The sequence below is a fragment of the Penicillium coprophilum genome (genome assembly GCF_028826855.1).
Source record: "Penicillium coprophilum strain IBT 35676 chromosome Unknown utg000007l_segment0_segment0, whole genome shotgun sequence".
Lineage (NCBI taxonomy): Eukaryota > Fungi > Ascomycota > Eurotiomycetes > Eurotiales > Aspergillaceae > Penicillium > Penicillium coprophilum.
Window position 1 is genome coordinate 50,389 of NW_026622726.1, and position 26,822 is coordinate 77,210.

Sequence of the window (26,822 nt, forward strand, 5' to 3'; positions counted from 1 at the left end):
CCTCTTCATGATTTCCTCATGATTCTTTCACATGTCCTTGTTCATATATCCATCCTATTTACCGTGAACCCTTGTACTTATTCATAACTGGATGTTCTTTTTCTTGTCATATTATTGCAAATATCACCTTTCATTTCTCTCCCATTCTCTCCACCTTTTTGAATGAGAGTAATGATATCAACTCATCTACAATAACCTTGGAATAGTAGTGGGTGGTGCTTGCCCAGGTGTACCTGGGTAGTACCTGGGTAGTACCTGGCTGTTTGCGGGACATATTATTCGCACATCCCAGTACCTAATCCACTACCACACCCGTGGACATCTTCGAGGCCAATCTCTAAGAGTACTACTTTGATGCAACTTCAAATCCTCAGATCAAAGTTTTTCGGTGAGTAATGAATGCTCGAGGCCAAGTGCATTGGAATTGAAATGAACAAAAAAAAAAAAAAAGATAGATGTAACAGATGTTACCCTCGGAGTCAATGACGTGTTGCAGAGCACCTTTTTCGACGGGTTCCTTTTCGGCTTAATTCAGCACCTGTATACTCCATATACGAGTTGCCGATACGTTGACCGTGAAATCAGAAGTTATACATAGAAAAGTCGCTTGCAGAAAGTGTGTTACTCCCGCCTTTTTTTGTAGTCTACCTATAAGACTGGAAAAGGGATATTAGAGATATCTAAGAATAATGTCTAAGAATTCCGCTAGAAAGTCCTCTGAAAAAACCGCTGAAAAGACCTATGAGACATCATAAGCAAAAAACAGCCGTCTACTCTGGTGTTGATCTATGAACTGGTCTCCGTATATTTTAGAATGGTGAGTCTGGCAAGTCTATAAAATACATTTTTATCACAACCCTGAGAGAAAAAGAACATTCGAAAGGACATACAAGACAGGGATGGTAAAATACAGAAAATTGTGTGCAAATACTAGACGGAAGAGTATCACCGATCTTGTTAGGCTGCGATTCCACAGGCCCTGGGTGAAGCAGATCCGATTGATTAAGTGCCATGCACATTCTGGGGATAAAACTACACACCAATCTCAGCCACATCCTAGATGAACATCGGGGTATTCTCCAGCGAGGCCGAACACTTGATACGCTCATTCTTGTGACGAGGCAAGTCATCCCGAGAACCATAGAGCGAGATACCTTTCATAGTGCTATCCTCGCCAACATTGTCAAGTTCGACGCGCGTAATGAGATCCTTTCAGTGCTCTTTGAGCTCCGACAATATGTGATCATCAACCACGATTTGCTCCATGACGTTGGAACATGAGTGTATATACTCCGTCCGGACCTCGGGTCCAGGGGAGCTAGGGCTCTACTAAGCCTTTTTGGGGAATGTCTGCCTTAGGCGAGCCAATGTTTTTCTAACCGTTGCTCTCTACATACATGCTCCCTTTACCACTTCCCTCTAAATCAACTCATCCTGATATCAATGGATTTATTGAAAACTCACTAAAAGCTTTCAATCAACAGAGTTTATACCTAGGTACTCTTAACAGAACATATGGCAAATAAGTTAGTAGGGTGCAATCAACTTAAAAGGTCATATAGAAATGTGTATGGCAACACTTATTCATGCACATTAAGATATTGCGCCAATGATCAAAGTACGTCCACATGTAATATGTACAGAGGGACTCGATGCGAGACCCGAAGGTAAACAAACAGGAAAAGGAGAAGCAAGAACAAAGTCAGGACTGAATTCCACCACGCCGATTAAATGCTGTAGGTCTGATCAAAGAAAGCACCCGGCTTGCCGGGGTTGCAAAGAAGACTCAATGAGAGCCTCATTGCTCATGTCTCATCGCTTCATGCAAACAAAGGAGATACTAAGGGGGGGAAGGACAAAGGAGAATCGTGGGAACGCCATCCACAACCAATGGAGAAGCCTCCAGGAACAAGGGATATCCAACTCCAACTCATGAACACAAATCAAAAATTAGACTAGATGACGACGACATCACCCTCGGCATCAGCGGGATCGGAGACCATCATGTCACCATATTTACCGACCGCCAGTAACATGGTGTCATCCTCAAGATCAATTGCACTGTCGTCATTGTTATGACCTTGGAAGCCTGGATCTTGAAGAGAAAGTCGCTTTTCGCTGGGAGGGTGTTTGAATTCTGGGTGCTGACTCGGGGGATGGCCTTGGTGGCCATGATGGGCCACAGGAGGACTCGGGTTGGGTTTGGCGTGTGAATCATTTGATGCGTCAAAAGGGGATGTCTCGGGAAGAGGGCCTTGTTTCATCTGAAAATGGCCAAGTGATTCGGGACCAAATGTCGCACTTTGCAATGATCCAGGAGTGTTACGCATGAATCCACCCTTCTCGGCTTGCCAAACCATCATTTCGTGGAAGAAGACTTTGGTCATCCACCACGCACTAAAGCTCGGTGCCCCGGCCAAGGTGAGTCGGTGCAACACGCTATCCCACAAGGCATCAACCTTTTCAATGACACATTGCGTGCGATGGTTGGCAAAGGCAGCGGGGATGTTGAGGATGAACTGAACCCATTTATCGGGGAAATTGTACTCGTCTCCGGGAGCACTTTCCACAGGGAACTTGTGAGCTTCAACAGAATCGGGGGTATCGGGTTGCGTAAAGAAAAGCAAACTTGCGGAGGGGTCAACATCAGTCAATGGAGTCAAGAGCGCACGAATGTCATGCTTAAGAATCTGTTCCGTCGCTGCCTCGGCACACGTTGGAATGTTCGCCTTGGACATCATGTCTCTAGGATTGACCATGGTCTTGAAGTCGGTCCACATTTGATTTCGGTTATCAGGGTGGCAAAGCCAAGCAGCAGCCGCGTTGGCAGCCTGGTTCACATCAAGCATATGCTTTAGAAGATTGCAAAATATGTGCGCGGGAATCAAACGTGCTACCGAGACATGGGTCGGTTGAGTTTTGAAGGTCTCGGCGATGTGACCGCAAAGCCGTTGTGAGATCGAGTTAAAGGCGTCTAGGACGGGCTTGGGAACCACCTGGGTTGTCAGGGGTGCCACAAACGCAATCATCTTCTGGTACATCATCCAATCACATTCCTTGATCCATGAAGCAAGATTGGGGTGGGTCAACAACTTTTGAACAGGAACAGTCAATGTTCCATGGAAAGCGGAGAAGTATTTCATAAGATTTCTTTCCTTGCAATATCGGAAGCTGTCGATGACCGAAATGCAGTGCGAGCGATATAGGGCAGCAAGAGCTGCAGCAACTTTCAAATCGGTGTTTGCAGGCAAGTAGGCACGGATATCGGGCAGTTGTAGGGTATCATTATCAACCAAGTTGTTCTCATCCATCGGGAACTGGAGCATCTGGTGTATCATTTTCCCAGCCTGCTGGGCTACATTCTCGCGAGTGATCGTTGCATCTGGCCCAGATAGGTTTTGGCCTTGGCAATTGCAGTCGGCAGGAGAAGCATTATTCGGGAATCGAGGCGCAAAGGAAGTTGTTGGGGATGGGAACACGGCAGTATCGGCAGTAGGTTGCTGTACGCTAGCACTAATCATTTGTCAGCGGGAGCAGATGAGGATCGATATCAGTCATGTCTCACCTTCTAGAGCGCATTGCACTGGCAGCCCTGGAGGGCATAGAGGCGGGACCGTTTGAAGGATGAGCAATTTGTGCGTTGAGAGGCGCGAGCTTTTGCTGCTTTTCCTCAATGACTGACAAATCGACATAGTGATACTTGGACTCGCCTCGAACACCAAGACGTCGAGTTTGTACATTAGGGAAGATGATACGAACCAACTTTCCGAATGATGCAGGATTCAGTACTGAGACGCGCTCTGTTCCACAGTTCTCTGCATAGCAGCAATAGACCCGATCACGACGTACTGAGCCACTGCTCTTCCGGCAATTTTCTCTTAGCCTGTGTATACTGTTAGCCAAATGGTTGCAGGGTATTTGCAGGAATGTATGCCTTACCAGATCATCGCGAAGACCTGCTTCACTTTCTCGGCCTTGCCTCCACCACCCTCGTTCTTCATGACTTCAGCTGCCATTTGCTTGAGATTCCATCCCTCATACTGGCGAAGTAGTTTTCGCAGCTCGTTGTCGTTTGCCACCGTCGAGCTCGCTCCTCTTTTCTTTTTAGTCCCTGGCTCCGAAATTTCTTGATCCTCGGTCATGTGGTCTGGAAGATGGTTCTCTACACCACTATCGTATATTTGCTGATATTGTGGAACGGGTACACCAGGCAAGCCAGCTGCAATCTCGGGCTGTATAGGGTGGTGGGAAAGCGGGTGACCTTGCATCGGATGATTCGGAAAGTCTTCGGTTCGAGACATCGCGGCGTGGGCGTCTTGCATTGATTGATCCAGCGGTGCACCGTTCTGATGATGTGAAAGCTGATGCCCAAATCGCATCAGCATATCTTCGGGGTTGTTGAACATGTGCTGGCCGGTCCCGACTTGCGATGGCATAAACTGTGGGAACCCGTCAAGGTGTTGGTCCTGGGTTTGCTGGGTGGTACTCGAGTGGATGCTTGCTGTTGATCCTCGGGATCGAGGACGACGGCTAGCTCTGGAGAGGGCCTCAGAGCGTGCTCGCACAGGGTCTGCAGTACCTGGCCGGCTTTGAGGGGCAATTTGTGTTGTCTGGGACACTACGCTGCCCTGCGAGTGAGCTCGGGCTTGTACGCACGTCAGCATGGGGAACCAAATGACCCGCAGAACAATACTTTTTTTGGGTGCATTGTACTTACCGAGTTCTGGTGGCATCATGCTCTGCTTTGTTTGAGCTAGTAAGTGGAGGACCCGGTAACCTGGGCGATGGCCAGTCCTGCTTCTCGTTTCGCAACGTTCACAAGACCATTCAGATCCAAAAATCGGCAGGCACACCCGATGAACAAAATATGTGATCCAAAACGATGCAAGAACATCAACCAAAAACTGACAAGTTATGGCGAGCCTTGGGCTCTGAAAGGCTAGCCGCGTTGTGTGAGTCGAGGGAAGATAAACAGAAAAGGGCCCGTTCCTCTGACAACGTTGTTTTCCTCAGTCACGTGCTGGCGGTCAGCATTCCTATACCACAACAAAGGGCGTTGACAATGAGCTAAGGAATGATTCACGGTTGAATACAAGCTTAGGTTATTGAACGTAAGGAGGATATTCTGTCACATCTCGCATGCTGTATATAAGGCATAGTATTAAAACAAATATATCCAAAAAAGATGATTGGATGTTCTGAAGTTGAGCTCGTTGGTTGTCACGTGATTGGCTGAACAACGCCTTCAGTCTATATAGTCTGGCAAACCAACATGATATATAGGATGAAAAATAGAAGGAATATCTTTAATCCTATAAAATAACCTATGTTGACTTGGAAATCCAGTCTTGAACCGTTCAGAGTCAATTACATAGGTCTGATCAACTTTGTACAATGCCGCACAACACCTATATACAACATACGGAGTATACTTTGGATGCCAGAATTGGAGAACTACGAGGTAGTCCGGACATCTACAGAGGGAGATGATTTGGCTAAAATAGTGCTAGCGGTATACACTCTTATACCTGCGAGGTATCTTTGTGTGTCCTTTCTTTTAGTGATGTACGGAGTACTCCGTATAGTCAGAGAAATCACGATTCACCAAATATAGAATCCAGCGAAAAGCACAGTTGCTACAAAACACCTTTTCCCGATTTAGCTTCTTCGAAAATCCTACGTTGAAATCACTTTCTTCGTGCTCTCTTGTCTAGGTGTATGTCTCCCTTATATATCACTCCGATCTGTACTAATAACATTGTGTTTATATATATATACGGAGTACTCCGTATATATCCATTCCTTTTGTATGCCAAGAAGGTATTTAACCATGGAAATCACAAGTTCCCCACAGTAAAAAACACAACACCAATTGATAATCATCCTAATAATATATAGCACATACTGGTGAAACTAGTATAAGTATAAATAGGTCAATTTCGATCGGCGGACTTTTTTACTTGGCAATCCTGTGATGTCATTTAAAACATCGCCAGATCTTCCCCCCTCTCTCTTCCAAACCCACTTCTCTCCAACTCTGCCCACCATGCAGAGATTCAAGGACAAGTTTGAACAGAAGATTAGTCATCTGGAGGGATCGCTCAAAGGTCAGATCAACACTCCAGTTATTAACACAAACTGACATTATCAAAGACACTCATATCCACGATGTCAAAGCTGAAGCTACACACTTAAAGGCCAAAGTTGGCAAATTCTTTAATATTGTGAACCCAAACCATCGCCATGATGAGGAACACGAACAAGCGACAGACCGCAAGCGTTCCGCGATCGCAGACTCCCATCGCTTCAAGTCTTTTGCACCCATCCACGACGGGAATCGCATCAAGTGGTATGTTGATGCTAAAGACTACATGTGGGCAGTCTCCATAGCTCTGGAGAAAGCCACGGAGACTATCTACATCGCCGACTGGTGGCTCTCTCCAGAACTCTTCATGCGCCGTCCTCCGGTCCAGCATCAGGAATGGCGATTGGATCAGATCTTGAAGCGTCGCGCCGAAGCAGGCGTCAAGATCTATATCATTGTCTACAAAGAGGTGAGTGTTCTCCTGTGGGTATGCAGCAAAAACTAAAACCAATCCAACTGTAGGTCAACCAAGCTTTGACTTGTAACTCTGCACACACTAAATATGCTTTGCGGAACCTCTGCCCTGAGGGGACCCCTGGCCATGGCAATATCCGAGTGATGCGCCACCCCGACCACAATATCTTTGAGAACGCAGCGGATATGACTCTTTACTGGGTATGTGAATCGGACTCAATTTGTTTGGGACACAACTAACAGTAATCAGGCACACCACGAGAAGTTCATCGTCATTGACTACAATGTGGGCTTTATCGGAGGCATTGATCTGTGTTTCGGACGATGGGATGCAAATCAGCACCCACTGGCCGATGTCCACCCAACAGGTTTGCGGGATGACATTTTCCCCGGACAAGACTTCAACAACAACCGCATCATGGATTTTCAGAGTGTAGAGGACTGGCAGAGTAACGAAGTCAGCAAAGTCGACTTTGGGCGTATGCCCTGGCACGATGTGGCCATGGGCTTGCAGGGTGACTGTGTGTATGACATTGCCGAACACTTTGTTCTGCGCTGGAACTTCATCAAGCGCGACAAATACAAGCGTAGCCACGATGTCGACTGGCTGCTCATGGAGGGCCACACAGGTGAAGATGAAGAAGATATAATCGCCGTGCAGCGACCCAAGTACCCCTGTGGAGACTACATCCAACACCCACTGACACCGCTGTCAACCAAGGCTCGCGGTAACGTGGGCACTGTGCGCGCTCAAATCGTGCGCAGCAGTGATGACTGGAGCAGCGGTATTCTCAACGAGCACAGTATCCAAAACGCGTACTGCGAAACTATCCGCAATGCTCAGCACTTTGTGTACATTGAGAACCAATTCTTCAGTATGTGCACCTTCTCTCCTGTGGTGTACCTTACTAATCTCGATAGTCACTGCTACTGGCGACCAGCAGCGCCCGATTTTCAACACAATTGGCCGGGCCATCGTCGATGCTTGCGTGCGTGCAGGCAAAGAGGGCCGCAAGTTCCGCGTGATCATTGTAATCCCCGCAATCCCTGGATTCGCTGGTGATTTACGCGACAATGCTGCGTTGGGTACTCGGGCGATCATGGACTACCAATACAAGTCGATTTGTCGTGGTGAGCACTCGATCTTTGGGCAGATCGAGAAAGAGGGTATTGACCCAAGAGGTAAGTCTTTTTGTTTTGGTGTGGTTTCGGTTTCAGTTGCATGTCTAACGGGTTCATTTAGAGCATGTCTTCGTGTTTGCCCTGCGTGCCTATGATCGCATCAACAAAACACCCGTTCTTGAGGAACTCGAGAAGCAGGCTGATGTTACATACCAGGATATCCAGCGTGGTATTGCAGAGACCATCATGAGCGAAAGTGTACACCCAGCAGTAGGACAAGAAGGCGACAGTAACGAGAAGGACTACGCAGCCGACCAAAGTGCCAAGGAAGAGACCCTGCGCAAGCTCCAGAAGTTCCAAGACAAGGTTGAACAGAGAAAGGCCGACGATGGTTTCCAGAGCAAGGATTCAGTATCCCATTGCACCATGTTGAACGGGGGTAAGCTGTCTGACGAAACCTGGGAGGGCGATCCGGAGGCCGAAAAGTCCAACTTTGTCCAAGAGGAGCTATACGTGCACGGTAAAGTGTGTATTGTTGATGATCGCACGATCATTTGCGGCAGCGCCAACATCAACGATCGGGTAAATAACCCCCCCACTTTGTCACATCTGACGCATTCACTTCGATTTGTATCATCCGCTAATGTTCAATGTTCTTCATAGTCCCAGCTTGGCTCACACGACAGCGAACTGGCCATCGTCATGGAAGACCAAGACCTCATCGACAGTAAAATGAACGGACAGCCGTATCAGGCATCCCGATTGGCCGCAACGCTCCGGCGGCAGTTGTGGCGCGAACATCTAGGCCTCCTACCGGCGCAAGATTACGACGCTTCAGCTGATCCGAACGCGCAGCCGCCCGATGTGTGTCTCAACGAGATCGATCAAGGACCCGAAAACGAATTCGTGACGGATCCACTCAGCGATGGGGTCTGGAACACATGGACGTCCCAAGCGACCGGGAACACCGAGGCGTATCGGATGCTGTTCCGGGCGGACCCTGACGATCATATCAAGACTTTTGAAGACTATGACAATTTCCGGCCCCGGGGCACCCACAAGGAAGGACATCTGTTCGATCCATATATGCCTGCCAAGGATGTGCGTGAGAAGCTGGATCTCATCAAGGGTCACCTTGTTTGGTTGCCATTGGATTTCTTGCGCGACGCTGAAATGGCAGAGCCTGGATTGGCTGTCAATCAAATCACAGAGGTGAGACTCATTGTTTCTGGTATGTCTATTCATGCTAATTGTTCGATAGAGTATCTACACCTAAATTTAGGACATTTGCAAATATTCCCCCTCTGATCTGTTTTTATTGAGAGATCAGTACAAATTCAACCCATTAATCTATTTGCATTCATGGAATTGTCTGAGTTGTGACAGAAAAAGATACAGAGTAATCATAATGGAGTGTACACCACATAGTATAGAGTATAGTACGGAGTACATCTCCATATGAAATATTGAAGCCCTAAAAAGTACTCCGTACTCTTGCCCTAAATCCCCTGAGAAGAGTAATAGAGTTGTCCCAACCCTTTGGGAATTCTTCATTTCTTTTTTATTTTCACGGGATATCCTGCTGCGGATTGAATCAATCGCAGTTCGGAAAGTGATACGTCTCATTTTTGAACGGAAAAGGATTCCTCAGAAAAAGGAGTGGATTGGCTTGTTTCTTGGCAATGAAGGTACATTTGGTACTTTTGGTACTTTTATATTCGATCTTTCTTTTTTCTTTTTTTCAAATCAGTATAGGGGACAATAGTACTACGTACTCCGTAGAGACTATGGTATTCAGGTGCTCACGAGGTCTTACATAGTTCCTGTCACTAACCTACCATAGGCCTCCCCTTCTAGATCTGAAAAGCCATATTGAGCGAAGTATATGGAGGATGAAACAGATTCGATAGTAAACTTGATCAATAATGTCACATTTTCTCTAAGGAAATCACACTGTAGAATACAAACTGGCTCAGAAAGAAGAAGGAAAAAAAAAAAAGTCTATAACTCCTCCGGATGCAAGATGCAGTGCATCAAAACTTTTTTGGGGACCTTTGGAAAAACTCCCAAATGCACACACGTTTGCCAAAGTGGATTCTCAAGAACCCAGCCCCAAGGGGGTGGAAAGTACCCTTGCACAGGGTCCATGCAGAGTAGCAGATCAGTGCTGGAAATTCCAGGAAAGCAGATGCAGACCTCTCTTTGAGGAAGTTAGCCTTTTGCAAGGAGATCAAATAACAAAGTTCCATACCAGGGATCTTACCGTTTGATCTATCCCTTATTGGTGTGGCAAGCATTGCATCGACAATGACCACAGATTTTGCACCGCCAAATGGCCACAAAGGGTCCTGAGTTGCAGTCCGAGCAACGCCAGGTCAGGATGTTGCCATTTGTAGCCTGAACAATGGCAAAGACGTGACCGGAACATTGATTGGCCATGATATCAGAGAAAGGAAGTTGGAAGCTGTGATGGTTTTAGGATATGGTTTCCTTCCATGTTCAAGTTGAGACTCACATAAGACCCGAGGGACTGGTAAGGTCGATCAATGGAGAAGCGGAGAAGGGTTCCAAGCAGTTGGGTTGGGGATCTAGATATCGAAGGAAAGATGCTTCAAAGACCAAAATGAAGAGGTGAGGGAGAAGTTGTGAGGTCGAGCTGAGACTTCAAAGTTAGGAACAGTCTCCCATTATATACTTCCGTTCTCAAGATCACGGTGAGAGCTCCCAGATGCAACCAGTCGACAATTAAAGAGCCGAAATACGCACAAAGCCGTCACGCATGTAACCGGAATTGCTGGGTTTCTCATTCAAAAAAAAAAAAAAAAAAAAGGAAAAGGAGAAATAAAATCTGAAAAGAGAGAGCTGAGAGAAGTGGTTTGAAGAAATCCAAATGATAGACCAAAATCGTCATGCCGGGGAAATTTAAGGCTAGGATGGTGCTGGACTAAGAACCTTCGATGATGAAGATCGGCAAGAGATGATTGGAAGTTCTCGATTCTAGAGAGATTGTAAGAAAGCCGGCGTTGTGAAGCGAAGGAGACCTGGATTAGTATGTTTTAGTATATTTTAGTATCGTTTAGTATCGTTTAGTATCGTTTAGTATCTTTCTAGGGTTGGCTGTCTAGAGGGTTCTGAGTAGAAAAAGAAATTATATCGACATCGGAGACGAACCCGGCACATTGAAAAATATGATAGAAATGAGCCTACAGAGGGCCTAGTGGAGCTGAAAAGAGGGAATTCCCGAACTAAGATCGGGAAGTTGAGTTTAATATGGGTGTATCTATAGTAGACATATATACGATGGTACTTTATACAGATCTCGATCGGACCTTTGTATCCCAGGGATCTGGTTCCGATCTGCATACTTCTCTAGGGTATAAATATCGACTCCGTACATATTTAATAAACATACAACACATATCTATCTCTACCAGATCATAATATGCCGTATGTTGATGATATACGTATACTGATGATATTTATCTTGAATCCCCCTGAATCTCCTCTCTAACTGTTGATACATCAACTTTCGCTTAGCCCAAGATCCACAGGCTCCATATTGGTACTATTGCACCAGCTATTTTCAGTCTCGCTCTCGGTTTCGAGAAGATTCGGATCCTATTTCTCTGGTATTTTGACAAATCGATTGAGGATATACCCACCCGCAGCTCGGCGCTTGCCTGGTCCAATTGCTTATTGAATAGCCGCAAAGCTTTGCAAATCCGTATACCAAAATATGGAATTGTTGAGTCTCGTTTAGGATCATCTCTGTCACATCCGTGACTTCACATGTTTCTTCGGGTATCTGAGCCAAGATCTTCTCCGGCGACTACATAGGGCAGTTCCAGTTCTTTGTCTCATTGTACAAGAGTACAAGGGGACAGAAAAGGAGTACAAGGTACCAAAAGAGAGATCGAGCAAAGTCCCATGAAGGTAACAGAACCGTAGGTTCCTAGGGTCAATGTCCTCTCTGCAACTATCAAAAGGGGGGTTCAACTATACCAAAAAAAAAGAAAGAAAGAAAGAAAGAACACCGACACAGGGTTTCAACGGAGAGAGAATTGCATCTCCGAAGGGTTTTGCAAGGCTTGAGTGATCTTAGGTCCATCTGTCACACCTGAAGATTGTAAATTGGCCCAGCCATAGCCGTTCGAGATTCGGCTCGGGAGATGAGCAGATGCTATACCTGGAGACCTGGAGAACCAATTGATCATGCCAAGTGACCTGGATCCCTTGAAAAGTGGACACGCGCACACCGACACTCTTCATTGGGGCCTGTACCTCGTAGATACCTCTACTCCCGTGAGTGGACTCGGGGCTCTGACGATCACCAGACCACGGCCGAATCACAAACCGGCTTCGAGAATCATTCGCGGCCAACCGCATCGAGGTGAAAGTCAATATGAGAAGGATCATCGGGTGTTGGAAAGGAAATCCTCATTATGTACCGAGTACGGAGTACGGAGTACCGTGTTCACTCCGAAGTTGGCCTCACGATATTAAAATACAGAAATGAATTATACTAAAAAAAAAAACTTGAATTGAGAATTGTTTGCTATCGAATTACATTATGTTCGAGATCGCCTCGTTGCACCACTTCCACAACCGCAAGGTCAATCGTTCCGAAGAACTGAGAAAGGGGTGACTTCTCCATGCTATCAACTCCGAAGAGAACATAGCATGAAGTAAGAAAAGCATGATCCGGTTTTAATCTGCCAACGCTCCGTTAAGAACACCTTGTGGAAAACGAGATGCTCCTGCAGAACCCAGAGTGGACTGCATCGCTGGTTTGAGGGGTGATATCATCATCTTACGAGGTCAGAAACAGGGAAACCCAATGGAAGACGAAGAAACGGGGAAACGGGAAGTGGGAAAGGTCCAGAACGGGTCGTTCATTTGATAAAAAATAGGTATCATGTCATCAACGGGTTGCAGGGAAACCTGCACATCAGTACGCAAAAACGCCTTGAAGGGAAGTAGCAAGGTCTCGCTTTGCTTGGTTTCGTTATTTTGTTTTTTTCCTCGTTACGGCCATATGCCTCATCAGTCGTTAAGGTGGAAGAGGGCCGAAACGCTGCTCGTTGTTAGTGCATGGTCACACGACGCCAGAGTCGGTGAAAACAAACCTTTCGCCATAATGGTGCCTCCGGATGCTTTCTGCCAGTAAACTCGAGATATCAATGACAATCAACTTCTTCGATCTCCGCAACATCGACGGTGAGATCGGGAAAGTGTTGGTCACGACAATGTGATCGATGGACGGACAAGCTTCCATCTGATCCAAGGAGTTTTCCCCGAACAATCCGTGGGTGGCAATACAGTAAACCTTACTGGCTCCACCACGCTTAACTACAGTCTCTGCAGCCGCGATCCACGATCCACTCTTATCAATCATGTCATCAACGAGGAAGACAGATCGGTCACGCACCTCACCAACCAGCGTGATGGTCCTTTCATCGACGTGGCCGCCACAGACGCTAGCTTCGTCGTCAGACTCAACTGCATCAATGGAGCCACCGAGTGCATGATCAGGAGGCTGCGAGGAGACGTGTGAGATGATAGAGTTGGCCATAGGATCGGAAATGGGGTCTGTGTTGTCATGGCTGCTGCTGCCAGCTCCCGGTGTGGTACCACCAGACTGTGACTCTTCGTTGATACGATAATCATCATCAACCAATTGACCTTGCACAAGACGACCTGTGATCACATCCCGCACACGCACATCTGTGTACTCGAATTCCGCGTCCAGCTCCGACGGACGACGAGCCGCAGGTGGGGTTTCCGGGCGCAGAAGATACCGTGCAGGAGGGGGAGTGATTGGCTCCGGCTCTTCCGGAATGGGAGGCGTAGCAGGTGTTCTGTTAGAACGGTGCATATGAAGCTCAAAAGTGTGTGCTTCCTTCGCTACGAGGGGATCTTCATCCACGGCATCGAAGAAAACTGTGCTATCAGTCATGGCGGCCATGGGGACCTTCGGGCGCCGACGATCCGTCGTCACGATACCGAAGTTGAGCTTCAAAGTATCAGCCAGCGATGTGACTCGCTTGGTTCCGCCGGCATTCTTGCTGACCACCACGGCGTCTTTCCAGCTGGGAACATTCATCCGGATCCAGCGGGCAATGAACGGTTCGGCAAAGAGGTTGTCGACCGGCTTTCCGAAGAACCCTTGCATCTGGGATGCCTAGGAGCCCATCAATATCCATATTACAAAACTCAACATCGCATAGAAACATACGTGCAGGTCCATGGTGATCACATGGTCCACGCCGGCGATCGTGAGGAGATTGGCGAGCATGCGGGCCGTGATGGCACCACGATGGCTCTTCTTCTTAGATTGGCGCGAGTATGGGAAATATCTCGTTTGAGAGTCAGCATTGTCTGTGATTTGAACTCAAACAGGACGGGCAGCATACGGCATAACCGCTAAAGAAATGAGTTAGTGGGGAGGGACGAAAGCTTTTTGGAAGTCATCTGCAACATACCTGTAATGGACTTGGCTGAGCCACCCTTACACGCTGAGATCATGATCAGAAGTTCCATAACACTATCATTAATCTTCTCGCTACCACTTTGAATGATGTAAACATCCTGGTTCCGCACTGAAGTACCGATATTGACACTGGTCTCGCCATTGGCAAATTTTCCTAGGTTAGCTTTGGCAGGCACAGTGCCTAGGCGCTCGCAGATCATGTCTGCGAGACCGGGGTGGGAATTCCCCGAAAATATCTGGACACCCCGCATGATTTAAGAGAAACACATGAGTGACGTGAAAGGAAGAGAAAAAGAAAAGAAGAAAAAAGTTCGAAAGGGAAAAGCTCGGGAAAACTGCGGGGATGGTATGTGCCGCCCGCCGTACCAGATCCTCTTTATCGGCAGCCGATAAACGGCGAGGTTGTATCATTCCCACATCCCACCATGTCAAAGTTCCCAGAAGTACAAGGTGGAGGTTCATTAATCCTCGCTTGGCAAATCAAAGACAAGCATGTACTAGTCATAGGTGGTGGAGAGGTATGTGATTTTGACACAGGGTCATCTCGTTGAGAGGCTGGAACTGATCTATATATCTCCACTAGGTTGCTGCAGGACGCATCCTGCACGCTCTCAATGCCGATGCTCGGGTCACTGTGGTTTGTCCAGCTAGTGGACTAAATGAAGAGGTGGCCTTCAGATTGGCAGAAAAGCAAATCACACACGTTGATCGGAACTTTGAGCCATCCGACCTTGATAATGCGGACATGGTCCTCTGTGCCATTGACGACCCGGAGGCTTCAACACAAGTCTGGAAACTCTGCAAAGAAAGGCGGATTATCGCCAACATTGCGGATGTCCCACCCGAATGTGATTTCTATTTTGGGAGTGTTCACCGCGATGGGCCTTTACAAGTCATGGTCAGCACAAATGGGAACGGGCCCAAGCTAGCCAGTATTGTGCGCAAAAAGATTGCGGAGACTTTGCCAGCAAACATGGGGGCCGCTATCGAAAATGTAGGAAAGCTACGGAAGAAGCTCAGGGAGGTTGCGCCGAAACCTGACCAGGGCCCCAAGAGAATGAAATGGTGAGTGGACAATATTTCGGTTCCATTTCGGGGATGAATGTCAGCTAATAACCCTAGGATGTCCGGTGTCTGCGAGACATGGAGCCTCGATGACCTTGTGCAGATGACTGAGAAGGACATGGACAGCGTATTATCCTTTTACGAGTCGGGTAACATACCAACTCCAGAGGAAGTACAAAAGAAATAAACCAAATAAAAAAAAAGTAATATTTTATCTTATCAATACAGCAGCTATGCATCTCTAAAGTAGAACAAAATGCTCGTGTGAAACACAAGACCCCGAAGAGCCGGGTTATAAAACGCCGAAAACCAAGCCCGCAGCAAGGATATCCAAAAATCATGCAGTGTCTCAGACCTGGCTATCGCGGCGCGAGACTTTTTGGGAGACGGAGCTGCGCGGGCTAATGGGGACGTCCAGGGGACTGGGAGGAGCAATGCCCAGTCGGACTTCACCGATCCGGCGCAAAAGAGACTGGAGGGCAACACGAATCTCCGGGTTGAGGTCACGGCTCAAAAGCTCAACTCCGAGGGAGTAAAAGGTCTCAATATGCTTATTAAAGTCATCTTGCGGGAAGTTGGTATATCCATCAATAACATCGACCACCACCGGGCGCCAAGCGACGATGTTGCGGTGCTGGGTGTCCTCTTCGAGGCGGACGAAACTGCTAATAATATCCGCACAGAGTCTAATGGAATTAGTAGTGAACAAAGGGAGGAAAGCCAGGGAGAATCAACTTACGGAATGAGTGCGGCCTCTGTCTCTGCGCGGCTGCTCTGTCTTTCCGCTCGCTCGTCATGATACATTCGGAAGAGAATATGCACATAGGTAGAGGCACTGCCGCTCTCCTGTTTCAATAGGTTAGGAGGTTGCTTCATGAACCCTTGGCGCCAGAGTTGCATCCGTAAGTCCTTATCCTCATTGAACTTTTTCGCGAACTGATAACTCTTTTTCAAAAGCCCCATGAGCCGAAGAAGCTCAACGCTGGGAATCTGTGCATAGACATTTTCGTTCGAGAAAAGTTCGTGGACCGTTTCAATCATAAGCAACTGTAGAACGCAGTTCGTGATGATGCGGTTGAAATAACGACGCCGGGCTGCAGTGACAGCCGCTGGTTGCTGCTGGTCTGACTGAGGGCGATAATCTTCTAACTCGGCGCGGGCTTCACTTTGAACAGGAGGATCACCACTTTCATGGAGAGACGATGTGCTTTGGGATCCATTGGGCTGCAGCGCATCAGGCAAATCTTTTGTTGCTATAGGGGCATCTGGAGACTGTGTGGGGTTTCCATTAACTGTTTCTGTTGGCTTGGACATCGATGCGGCAGCCGTAAAAAGTTCATAGGCAGTCGTTCTGCTGAAGAGCTCCACGAATGCCCCAACAATCTGGGACCAGTGCTCCTGCTTAAACTTTGCAACATTTTGCAAAATCAGCTGTTGCAAGCAGTTGCTGCCAATTCGTGCAATTGTGTCATTTTCTTGACAGATGCACAATGTCAGCAGTTCCAAGAAGCGGCTCAGCATATATTCCAAAGCATCGAAATAGTGCGTAAATAAGGTAATCATATTCCGTAGCGCCTGGATCATTGTCGTGGACAACCAAACTGAAAGATCCTCGTGGTTCGGAACCTTGGACATTTCAGACTTAGACTGAAGGACCACGAAGATCGGGTAGAGGAGCTGTCTCCAGAGGACATCCCAAAAGTCCCTGGGGAAATCGCCACCATGTCGAATTAGCGTGTCAAAGAGGTATGTGAGTGCCCGTGAGCGGACCTCGAGATCATCCCCCGTCATCAGCACATCCTGGAATGCGATGAGAATCGGATACCAGAACTGTTCCTCTTGTGATTGACGAGTAAGTTGTTTGGCAAGGTTGGTTCCATTGTCCTGAAAGATGGCCGCCGAGGCACCACGGTGTGACAAGGGACATTCTGGAGTCCGTAGCATTTTAGTGACGGTAGATTTGAGGGTCTCAATTGCCTGAAGCGATTTCTTTTGGAACCTGGAGTTCTTTGAGAATTCAGTTAGGCATACAATGAGATCTGCAAAGGCGCCTTGGGTGATGACTACGCCAAATCTGGTGTTGTAGACTTGGGTGACATGGTCAAAAGCCATGTTTACGATTCCCTCTATTTGACGCGTTAGCGAGTGGATGGAATAATTGAACCAGCGATGCTTACCATAAGGTTCCCGTGCTGCGACTGTGAAGACACCAAACATGGTCTTCCATCCAGAACGAATGTTGTCGCCACGAGCCTGAATCATCTGGATCAAACACCGTAAAATCATGTCCTTGACAGCAGCAGTAGTGCTGTTTGCCATCACATGTTCGAAAGGCTTGAGGAAGTCCTTTTGGAACTTAAAGCCAGGCAGCTCCTCAATCTCCATGAAGCGCATTGAAAGTTGCCGGAGCGAATCCAAAGCAAAGAAGACAACGGTGGTATTAGAGTGGCAGCCAACCTGGTTAAAGTGCTGACCCAAAACATCCCAGATCTTAGACCATTCAATCCTGACACGAGTCATGTTATAGTAACTGATCTCAACAAGTTTCTGCAAACTGTAGGTTCGGGGCGAATCAGTGTGACCGGAAGATTGAATCTCTTGCCAGCTGACCTCGCTCAAGGCTCGGACGAAGTCGATAATGGCCTCATGGGATAAATTGGCAGTATTGGTGAAAATGCGGTCCACGCCACGAATCATATCTGCCGAACGGCTCTCCATAGCAATTTCTGGGCGGAAAGCGGTTGGCCCATTCACAGAGCGAGGGCGAGCGCGTCGTGTGCTTTGCATGGACCTGCGGGAGGTATCTCCTGATGAAGGTGCCCTTGACACATCAGGCAGCGATCCCTCATCGACACCATCACTCAAGAGTTGAAGGCGATCGAGTTGACTGACACATGTCAAAACATCTCGCCATGAGCCCTGGAGGTGGTTGCCCTCGGTGAAGGCGACGTCGAGCAATGCTTTCAGGGCCTCAACATTTTTGGCCATCATTTCCCTCACGTTTCCGAGGTTAGTAAACTTTGCCAAGGCAGTCACAAATGCCACACGAGGAGTCTCTAGGTCGAAGGCGCAGCTGATCCGGATGGACAGTTTGAGGCCCTCCATGCAAAGCTTGATGGTTTCCAGGTTCGATGTGTCCTGCATAGGTGCAGACAGACCAGATAGGAAAGACATCCATGTGACGTTGAACATTGACCCAACATGACGATCTGATGTTGCGGGAATGAAGTGGGAAAGCGCATCTTTGACCGCTGTCTTGCGCTGGGCCCGAATGAGGGAACGATAGAGTTGCTCTGTCTTGTTCGCCATTTCCTCAGAAGCCTGTGCGTATTTCTCACCCTGGATATCTCGTCCAACGGTAGCAAACACCTGTCCAGCTCTGGTGGCAAGACCAGTAGGAGCGGCGGGTTGAGGGTTGAGGTTGGCAGCATGTTCCTGCTCGGTGTATAGCACGATTTCGTTGCTTCCAATCTCATCATAAATGGCTCCAAGATATTCGGTTGGCAAATCTTGGTTGTCATTGATCCCGCGGTTGTTCTTGATGAAGTCCTCCTTTGTCATACGGCGACCCTTCATTTTCGAACTGTGCTGATCTGTGTTAAGTAGAATCACCGAGTATGCAAGCACATATGCGGTGTCGGCGTTGGCAAAGGCATTGGGATTTTGGGTTGTATATCGTTCGGCAAATTTCAGCATAAACCGATCGATCTTTTGGGCTTCACCAGGCAGGCGGAAATGCTGCAAAAACGAGCGCAGGGATTCAACGAAACGTCGCTTGCTGAAGTCCATCAGATCGACAAAAGCATGCATAATGGCGATGTTTTGCGGCTCTCCCTCACCAAGATACTCTCCCAAAATTGCTTTGTCAATGCGATCCGTGCGAAGCAAAAGGTTGGCAATCTCTTCAGGGGACTCGGATTTGATGAAGCCTTCTTTCAGGAAGGCCTTAATGCCCCGCTTGGGCTTGAAATTGAATTGCTGGACGGCATTTGTGAGAGCAATTTTTCGTTGCTTGACTTTTTCAATCTGGTTTGGGTCGTCTTCAGGCCTAGGTGTGGAGCGGCCCGTCCCAGTCTCGAAGGACTCAGGATGCGGTGAAACAAGCACGCTTGTGTCCAGGGACTCACGGGAGTTTTCCATAGACTTAGATGGGATGGCTGCCTCAGGCTGTTCATCAATACGATGCGTCGCCCAGTTATCCAATGAGCGCAATATCTCCACAAGACACTCCAGGCCCTGTTGCTTCAATCCGTACTCTGGTGGGATGTGAGGCATCAGAGGCGGCGGAGTAGGGACAATATGGGCACTTGTCAACGAAGGAGGAAGAGTTCCTCGATGGTGCCATTCGGAACCAATATTTGACATTTTAGTGTGCTGTTCTTGGTATTGATGCTGCTGGGAAGATGTTGTTACAACCGGCACACTCGAGTATCGGGCCAGTTGCTCAATGATGCTAACGAGGTTAGTTCATGTCGGAGAAGAGCAAGAATTCAGGAACACATACTTTTGGAAGATGTTCTCCAACGCGGTTCTGTCACAGTCATAGTTGAGATAGATTTCAACCAGAGCTCGTGGATCGCCACCTAGCCTCTCCAGAATCTCCATGAAATACTGCTTTTGGAACGCAGGAGCCGCACGCTTCTCAAGAATAGCTAGATAAATTTCTTTCAGAAACACCTCAAGTTCCTTTTTCATCATGACTCTCATGTCCTTCAGCATCAACCAGAAAATCTCACAGCAAACTTTGAAGACATGAGGCACGGCGCTAGAGCCATTGCGACTTAGACTTAGGCACAAATGAGGCCTCACAGCTAGAAGGAGATTCATTCCATCCACGCTGGATGAGCTGTTCTTGATTGCTGCCAGCGGGGATATAAATGTTGCGGTGTGATTGTTGATGAGATAGTGAATCAAGTGCAGCGAAAGGAGCTTCGACCTCATATTCTGGGATTTGACATCTTGCTGCTGCTCGTGAGTCAGAACTTTATGGCTCAACTTGCAGAGCGCCCGGAAAACCAAAAAGGCATCCTTGACATAAATTTCGTCCACGTCGTCTTCGGCTGAGCTATCATCATCTCTCTCCTCGGGAATCCCAGACATTGACCTCGTCGTTGACCGCCGCTTAGCGCGCGTGACTGTAGTTGGCGCGTTGTCATTGACAGTGGTAACCTCCTTGGGCGACTCGAAGCTCTGTAGGGTGAGCTTCTCGGTGATAGGCTCTTTGCTCACGGGCTGATCGGCCACAGACACAGAAGCCGCCTCCGAGATTTGGCCCACATCACTCGCCGATGCATCGAGGACTGAGGATGGATTCTCCAGCTCTCGCACTCGGAGCTCTTTGAGGTCCATGCGTGTCCGTACTCGATCAAAGACTGTGCTGACCATTTGTGTGAGCGATCCCTGAGCGATCTGTTGGTTTTGACTGGATTTGGAGTAAATAAAGATGTTGTAAATTTGGCGGACGGCTTTCAGGAGACCAGCTCCGTGCACGACGATCTTATCGTTCAGGACCGCTGCCAACAACGATTTGATGATCTGCTGTTGAATTTCAACCGCCGTGGCTTCATTCTCGAAGCAGTCGCAGATCGCATCGATAGCACGTTCAATAAGTGGAGGTTGTTCGCGGGTGTCTTTGTTTTCTGTCTCGGCGGACGGGAATGCGAAATAGGAGTATGTGATCAGCTTTCCAATACAGTCCAATGCAGTTACCTGCAGAGGAATGCTGAGGGCTTTGCTTGCCAGATGCAAAGGGCGAAAGATCAACTCTGGATCAATTGCTTGCCCATCGGGTTGCCTGATATTGGCCAGGGCGACCTGTGTGGCCTCCTCCAGCGTTTTATCCCTCCGGGCGTCCCGCGAGGCAGCGATATTGTCCAAAGCCGTCACGATAAAGACAGTCGAGCTGACCGGGGTAGATCGCTGCGTCATAAACGTAGCAGTTGTTGACCGCGAATCCGATCGCAGTCTGCTTTCTGCCGCATTGTTGCCTTCCCCAGGGGGTTCCTGGATCGTGGGTGGACCGTTTGTTTGGGGTTCCTGTTCGGTCTGTTCAGGCTCGTCCTTGAGGGGCACCTCGGGTTTTTCTTCATCTTCCTGGCCATCGGCTACTTCCGCATTTTCCTCTTGGTTTGAATCTTGTGATTCGGTCTGCTCGGGTAGTGTAGGCTCGGAGTTTGTTGCTGTAGGAGATATGTCGGGGGTCTCGACGGGTTTCTGAGGCATGTCAACGGGTTGGGTGGGCTCGGAGCCAGGGTCAGTGTCCGCCATGGTCAAGGAGACTCCGGGCGGAGTGATCTAATTAGATCAAAAACATTGAACGAGCAAACGTGGGGAAGCTCGAAACAGTCGCAATGACATGTAAGGACGGGGGCTGCGTGTCTTCTCCGAATCGGGACTAATGCATGCTTACCTCAGCCAAATATTGGCCGCCCTGGGATATCGGGACCCCTGGACATGCCGAGGGTTCTCACCGGCTTTTTTGACTGGCAGAATATTGCTTTTCTGGTTCTGTAAACCTATACTATTCATCTTACATGCATATGAACGTCGGTATTATCCGCCCTTCTTCGATATAATTTTGATATATCTCAAGTTAAATTAAATAGTTTAATAATAAGATATCTTCGGCCAGGTATCTCCTAGATTTAACCTATCTCCAAGCGCTTTTTAATGTCCTTTTTAGGTACATATATAAGGCGGTGAGCAATGCATTGGCCCCCAAAAAACAATACCAGCCAGCTTGAGACTGTAAATTACAGCACGTGACTATATCGGAAGAGGCCGCTGCCGCTCCTCTCACCGGGAGCCACAGGTAGCTCAACAGAAAAGTTCGTGATTTAGAGGCATCTCCTTCCACCCCAACCTTATCCATTCTTAGCCCTCCACGATTTCTCTGTGCCGGGCTCTCTTGCTTCTTTCATCTCAGCGTTAAGGGCCTTTATTTCTTTATTTTTTATTTATAATCGCAACAAGTCTCAGACACCATGGTTGCGTCAGCTATCCGGATGCGCACCCCGAGCGCTATGTTCATGTCCAGAGGTGCCGCTGCTATGCGCCGGCCCCAGGTCTCCTCCAAGCTCCAGGAGGTGATTCAGTATGTCTGACCAATATCAATTGTGATTACGAGTTGATGCTGACGATGTTTCCACTAGGACCCAAGTGCCTGCGCTCTCTGCTCTTTCCCGCTTTTATGCCTCCAAGTGTATGGCAATTGATTCATCCTTTCATGCCACACACCAATTCTAATATTTCTATCCATAGCTTTCCCTCCCCACACACTCATCAGCATGCCGGCACTCTCCCCGACAATGACCGCTGGAAACATCGGCGTGTGGCAGAAGAAGGCTGGAGATGTCCTCCAGCCCGGTGATGTCCTGGTAGAGATCGAAACCGATAAGGCACAGATGGACTTTGAGTTCCAGGACGAGGGTGTTCTGGCCAAGATCCTGAAGGAAAGTGGTGATAAGGATATCGCTGTTGGCTCGGTAAGAAATTTCCCAGCTTCTCTCCGTGGGGATTCATCAATCTAACTTGCGTTGTATAGCCCATTGCCGTCCTTGTTGAGGAAGGTGCTGATGTCTCTGCCTTTGAGTCTTTCACCCTGGCTGATGCCGGTGGTGACAAGCCTGCCCCCGCTGAGAAGAAGGAGGAGCCCAAGAGCGCTGAGCCCTCAACCCCGGCCCCCGCTGCGGAGGCACCCGCCGCGCAAGAGCCCGAGACTTCGGACGAGAAGCTCCAGCCCAGTCTTGACCGTGAGCCCATTATCAGCCCCGCCGCTAAGGTCTTGGCCCTCGAGAAGGGTGTGTCCATCAAGGGCCTCAAGGGTACCGGTCGTGGTGGTGTCATCACCAAGGAGGACGTTGAGAAGGCCAAGCCCGCCACCACTGCTGTCTCCGCCGAGGCTACCTTCGAGGAGATCCCCGTCAGCTCGATGCGCAAAACCATTGCCAACCGTCTGAAGCAGTCTATGGCCGAGAACCCCCACTACTTCGTCTCGACCACTCTCTCGGTTACCAAGCTTCTGAAGCTCCGCCAGGCCTTGAACGCTTCCGCTGAGGGTCAGTACAAGCTCTCCGTCAATGACTTTTTGGTCAAGGCCTGCGCTGTTGCCCTTTTGAAGGTCCCCCAGGTTAACTCCAGCTGGCGCGAGGAGAACGGCCAGGCCGTGATCCGTCAGCACACCACCGCTGATATCAGCGTCGCTGTGTCTACCCCCTCTGGTTTGATCACTCCCGTCGTCAAGAACGTCCAGGGTCTCGGACTCTCCAGCATCTCCAAGCAGATCAAGGACCTTGGCAAGCGTGCTCGCGAGAACAAGCTTAAGCCCGAGGAGTACCAGGGTGGCACCTTCACCATCTCCAACATGGGTATGAATCCCGCTGTCGAGCGCTTCACCGCTGTCATCAACCCCCCGCAGGCCGGTATCCTGGCTGTTGGCACCACCCGCAAGGTTGCTATCCCCGTCGAGACCGAGGAAGGCACCGTTACCGAGTGGGATGATCAGATTGTTGTGACCGGTAGCTTCGACCACAAGGTGGTTGACGGTGCTGTTGGTGGTGAATGGATCAAGGAGCTGAAGAAGGTCGTCGAGAACCCTCTGGAGCTTCTGCTGTAAATAGCAAAGCCCTCTCGTTCTGACTTGTCTGTAATCTGTATTAAAACACCTTGCCTCTCCCACACGACCATTACATAGGTCCTCATTTGTTGTTGTTTTATTTTTTGATCTCTTTAGCAGCTTTAAATCCCCTCAATGGAATTTCTTCATTTTTATCTTCTATATCGTATGTTTTTGGGATGTTGACCTTATAACGTAAGTGGCTTGAGGCGAAGGGTCTGAGGTCAAGGGCATTTTCCATATTTCTTTTTGAATGGAATTATCATTGGAGGGTATATCACGTATCTTTTATAGGAATCTCCTAGGATATCATCTAGAAGGGTTCATGTTGTATATATCCGTGGACAAGGTAGAAGACAACCGAAATTCAACCAGATTCATGCCAGGTCAATGATGTCATAGCAACTTCCTTGGTATAAATGCTTCCTTTCCCCCTCGGAACTTTCTTCACATCAAACGTTTCTGGTATTTTGTCCCCTTTCTCTTCTATCTTTCACCATTAACCTCGATTCTTCAGAATAATCAACTCCCAATAAAGTCAACATGTCTTACGCCGACGCAGCTGCAAAGGGCCCCAAGCAGTCCCCTGAGGATGTAAGTATTCAAGTGTTTAAGCCCCTATGTATATATCGCAGCACTAACAATGAAACAGGCGTGAGTTATCTATAATATTTCAGTATCCACTACACACAACTAACATATGCACCAGTCGCGCTCCCCCTGTGGGCGGAGTCTACCACGATGAATCCGAGAGCACGGCCTCGTTGATCGATGTTGATGGTCCCCATGTGCAGACTGTGGAGTCCGATTTCCTCGAGAATGATGTGAAAACCACCACCCAGGCGGAGCGGATAGAGCGCGAAGCCGAGGAGAAGGAAAAGCGTGAGAATGAGGAAAAGAAGAAGAAGGCCAAGGCCCACAAGGCGAAGAGCAGTGGCATCTGTGGAAACAGCGGCAACCCTGTATTCATTGCCAATGCCGCTATTGCAACTGTGGTCGGCGCAGGCCTCGGTTTCGGTGCCTACAAGCAACACGCGCGGGGCAATCTCTCCTGGGAGCTAGTGGGACTTTCTGCTGGTGCTGTTGGGGTCTTTGGCGCGGTGGACTACTTCGTCAGCAAGTAAGTTCTATATATTCTTGGACTGATCAGTATGAGAACGATGCTAATCCATCGTCTAGGTGGTTCTTGCAGAACAAGTTCCCCCCTAAATAGATGTACGGCGTTTCATCTCTTATGTTTGGTGTTGCCTAATTGCTTTGTGTCTTGATATACCATCCCAGCTCTTCTGTGGTTTTGCATTTTGTTCATTTGGCGAGAATGGAGTCGGATTGGAGTGACTGTATCAGTGCCTTAACGACGATATCATTTTCCTTGGAAGTTCAAGCAATCGTAACATATATGACAGATTATGTCAGATGGAGTTTGTCGGAGATTATGACCGGTCGATATTTGAACATAAGATACCTTGCGGAATTTCAAAATATCGCAAGGGCTTACAGATGTATGTTGTACTTGACATCGAATGCAGCGTAGACCAAGGCGGTGAACTACGTCAGAATGGGCCCAAACAAGACCATCTGGCCTTCGGGTTGGATCAGTTGATATCCACCTTTGTGTTTGTGGAAATAAAGTCACTAGTTCGGGAGCTTGTTCATCCCTCACTCTGTCCTGCTCTTAGTTTCATTTCTCTATTTCCCACGACTAACAGGCGTATAAGCAATTCAAGAGTCTAATCTATATTGTTCGCCGCATTAACAACATGGTATATTGCAGTTCCCTGGGATGGACTTACACAGCTGACTGGGACAGAATTCGCTATTCAACTCTGCTCTAAAGCAATCGTCGTCTATCCGCCGTGATCTGGACACCTTTTCACAGTCACCGACCACCTCCTCGCCCGCGTTACAAGGTGCGCTCCTACCGACTATTTGCAACCCAATATATTGACTTGAAGCTCCTAGGCCAGCTTGCAGCCTCCTTAGCATCGCTTTCCCGCACCGTCGATGACTATTCAGCGCTCTCTAAGAAGGAATTGATTCCCGAGAAACAACAAAAGGCATTCGACCGCATCAAGAACTTCCGAAATGAGATCACAGACTACCGGACACAATTCGATCGACTTCGCAAGGAACGTGAGGATGCAGTATGTGCCCAGTAATTCTTTCACAGAGTATTTCCAATACTGACCCAGTATCAGCAATCGGTTGCCAATCACAATGAACTCCTAGGCCGTCGCCCGCACCACGCCGCAACACCAGAGAATCCCTACGCCCAGTCCTCACTCCCACAGAGCAAATCAGCCTTTGCGCCCTCCTCTTCAGGTCTTGGGTTTGGTGCTGGCCCAGCAGACTACAACCGCGAAACCGCCGCGCTGCGCGAGCAGTCCTTCTTTTCCAATACACACAACCAACTTGATGATTTCCTGGATCGGGGTAGGGCGGTCCTTGCCGACCTGGGACAGCAGCGTGAAGTACTCAAGGGTACGCAACGGCGGCTATACAGCGTTGCGAACACCCTTGGTGTGAGTGGCGATACAATCCGGATGGTGGAGCGGCGGGCGCGTCAGGATAAGTGGATTTTCTGGGGTGGGGTGGTGATTTTCTTCTTGTTCTGCTGGGCAGTGCTGCACTTCTTGCGGTAAGACTATATCACTTGGTGTTCATGATCTCTGCTCGGGGTGTAATTGGGAGCTGGCAAGGGCTCTTGGGGTCTACCCGGAGGTTACCCGGAGGTTACTTGTGTGGTTTTGTATCTTGTATTGGGTTCATCAGCGTCGGCGTTTGGTCTTTGCGATTGATGCTCTTATTGCCAATCAAGTGTCTATGTTTATTTGGCGATGTCTAGTATCTGTAAATGTACATCTGTATACTACATGCAGCTTTGGCCTATCGGACATGATTCTTTGATATCTAGCATGGGTCTAAGATTCAGTAAGGAACCCATTCTTCTCACAGGGTATCAAGTACGTACA

At 48.4% G+C, this 26,822-nt stretch overlaps 8 protein-coding genes across 8 annotated transcripts; 5 read left to right on the top strand and 3 right to left on the bottom strand.

The window, feature by feature from the left end:
* Positions 1-1,955: 1,955 nt before the first annotated feature.
* On the bottom strand, positions 1,956-4,991 carry N7500_010601 (RFX family transcription factor; the record flags this gene model as incomplete). Its single annotated transcript, XM_056681739.1, has 4 exons — positions 1,956-3,507; positions 3,566-3,883; positions 3,940-4,645; positions 4,718-4,991. Coding segments are annotated over 4 exons (2,850 nt in total), but the record flags the coding sequence as incomplete, so codon positions are not given.
* A 1,055-nt stretch (positions 4,992-6,046) lies between these two features.
* Positions 6,047-8,957, top strand: pldA (uncharacterized protein; the record flags this gene model as incomplete). The annotated part of the gene is made up of 8 exons (XM_056681740.1): positions 6,047-6,107; positions 6,154-6,554; positions 6,608-6,760; positions 6,810-7,434; positions 7,481-7,741; positions 7,803-8,263; positions 8,345-8,893; positions 8,943-8,957. 8 exons carry the CDS (start codon positions 6,047-6,049, stop codon positions 8,955-8,957), a joined length of 2,526 nt encoding a protein of 841 aa, XP_056527149.1.
* Positions 8,958-12,724: 3,767 nt separating this feature from the next.
* On the bottom strand, positions 12,725-14,422 carry N7500_010603 (ribose phosphate diphosphokinase subunit PRS1; the record flags this gene model as incomplete). The annotated part of the gene is made up of 5 exons (XM_056681741.1): positions 12,725-12,755; positions 12,808-13,862; positions 13,917-14,037; positions 14,095-14,104; positions 14,164-14,422. The coding sequence occupies 5 exons, from the start codon at positions 14,420-14,422 to the stop codon at positions 12,725-12,727; spliced, it is 1,476 nt and encodes a 491-aa protein (XP_056527150.1).
* A 135-nt stretch (positions 14,423-14,557) lies between these two features.
* N7500_010604 (bifunctional precorrin-2 dehydrogenase/sirohydrochlorin ferrochelatase MET8) lies at positions 14,558-15,423 on the top strand (the record flags this gene model as incomplete). Its single annotated transcript, XM_056681742.1, has 3 exons — positions 14,558-14,689; positions 14,755-15,236; positions 15,294-15,423. Coding segments are annotated over 3 exons (744 nt in total), but the record flags the coding sequence as incomplete, so codon positions are not given.
* A 162-nt stretch (positions 15,424-15,585) lies between these two features.
* Positions 15,586-21,503, bottom strand: N7500_010605 (Arf family guanine nucleotide exchange factor SEC7; the record flags this gene model as incomplete). Its single annotated transcript, XM_056681743.1, has 4 exons — positions 15,586-15,922; positions 15,976-17,362; positions 17,414-19,689; positions 19,741-21,503. 4 exons carry the CDS (start codon positions 21,501-21,503, stop codon positions 15,586-15,588), a joined length of 5,763 nt encoding a protein of 1,920 aa, XP_056527152.1.
* A 716-nt stretch (positions 21,504-22,219) lies between these two features.
* Positions 22,220-23,850, top strand: N7500_010606 (putative pyruvate dehydrogenase complex, dihydrolipoamide acetyltransferase component; the record flags this gene model as incomplete). Its single annotated transcript, XM_056681744.1, has 4 exons — positions 22,220-22,329; positions 22,388-22,437; positions 22,497-22,720; positions 22,780-23,850. 4 exons carry the CDS (start codon positions 22,220-22,222, stop codon positions 23,848-23,850), a joined length of 1,455 nt encoding a protein of 484 aa, XP_056527153.1.
* A 543-nt stretch (positions 23,851-24,393) lies between these two features.
* On the top strand, positions 24,394-25,063 carry N7500_010607 (uncharacterized protein; the record flags this gene model as incomplete). Its single annotated transcript, XM_056681745.1, has 3 exons — positions 24,394-24,458; positions 24,560-24,970; positions 25,030-25,063. The coding sequence occupies 3 exons, from the start codon at positions 24,394-24,396 to the stop codon at positions 25,061-25,063; spliced, it is 510 nt and encodes a 169-aa protein (XP_056527154.1).
* Positions 25,064-25,610: 547 nt separating this feature from the next.
* On the top strand, positions 25,611-26,492 carry N7500_010608 (golgi SNAP receptor complex member 2 family protein; the record flags this gene model as incomplete). The annotated part of the gene is made up of 4 exons (XM_056681746.1): positions 25,611-25,613; positions 25,661-25,760; positions 25,813-25,994; positions 26,049-26,492. The coding sequence occupies 4 exons, from the start codon at positions 25,611-25,613 to the stop codon at positions 26,490-26,492; spliced, it is 729 nt and encodes a 242-aa protein (XP_056527155.1).
* Positions 26,493-26,822: the final 330 nt, after the last annotated feature.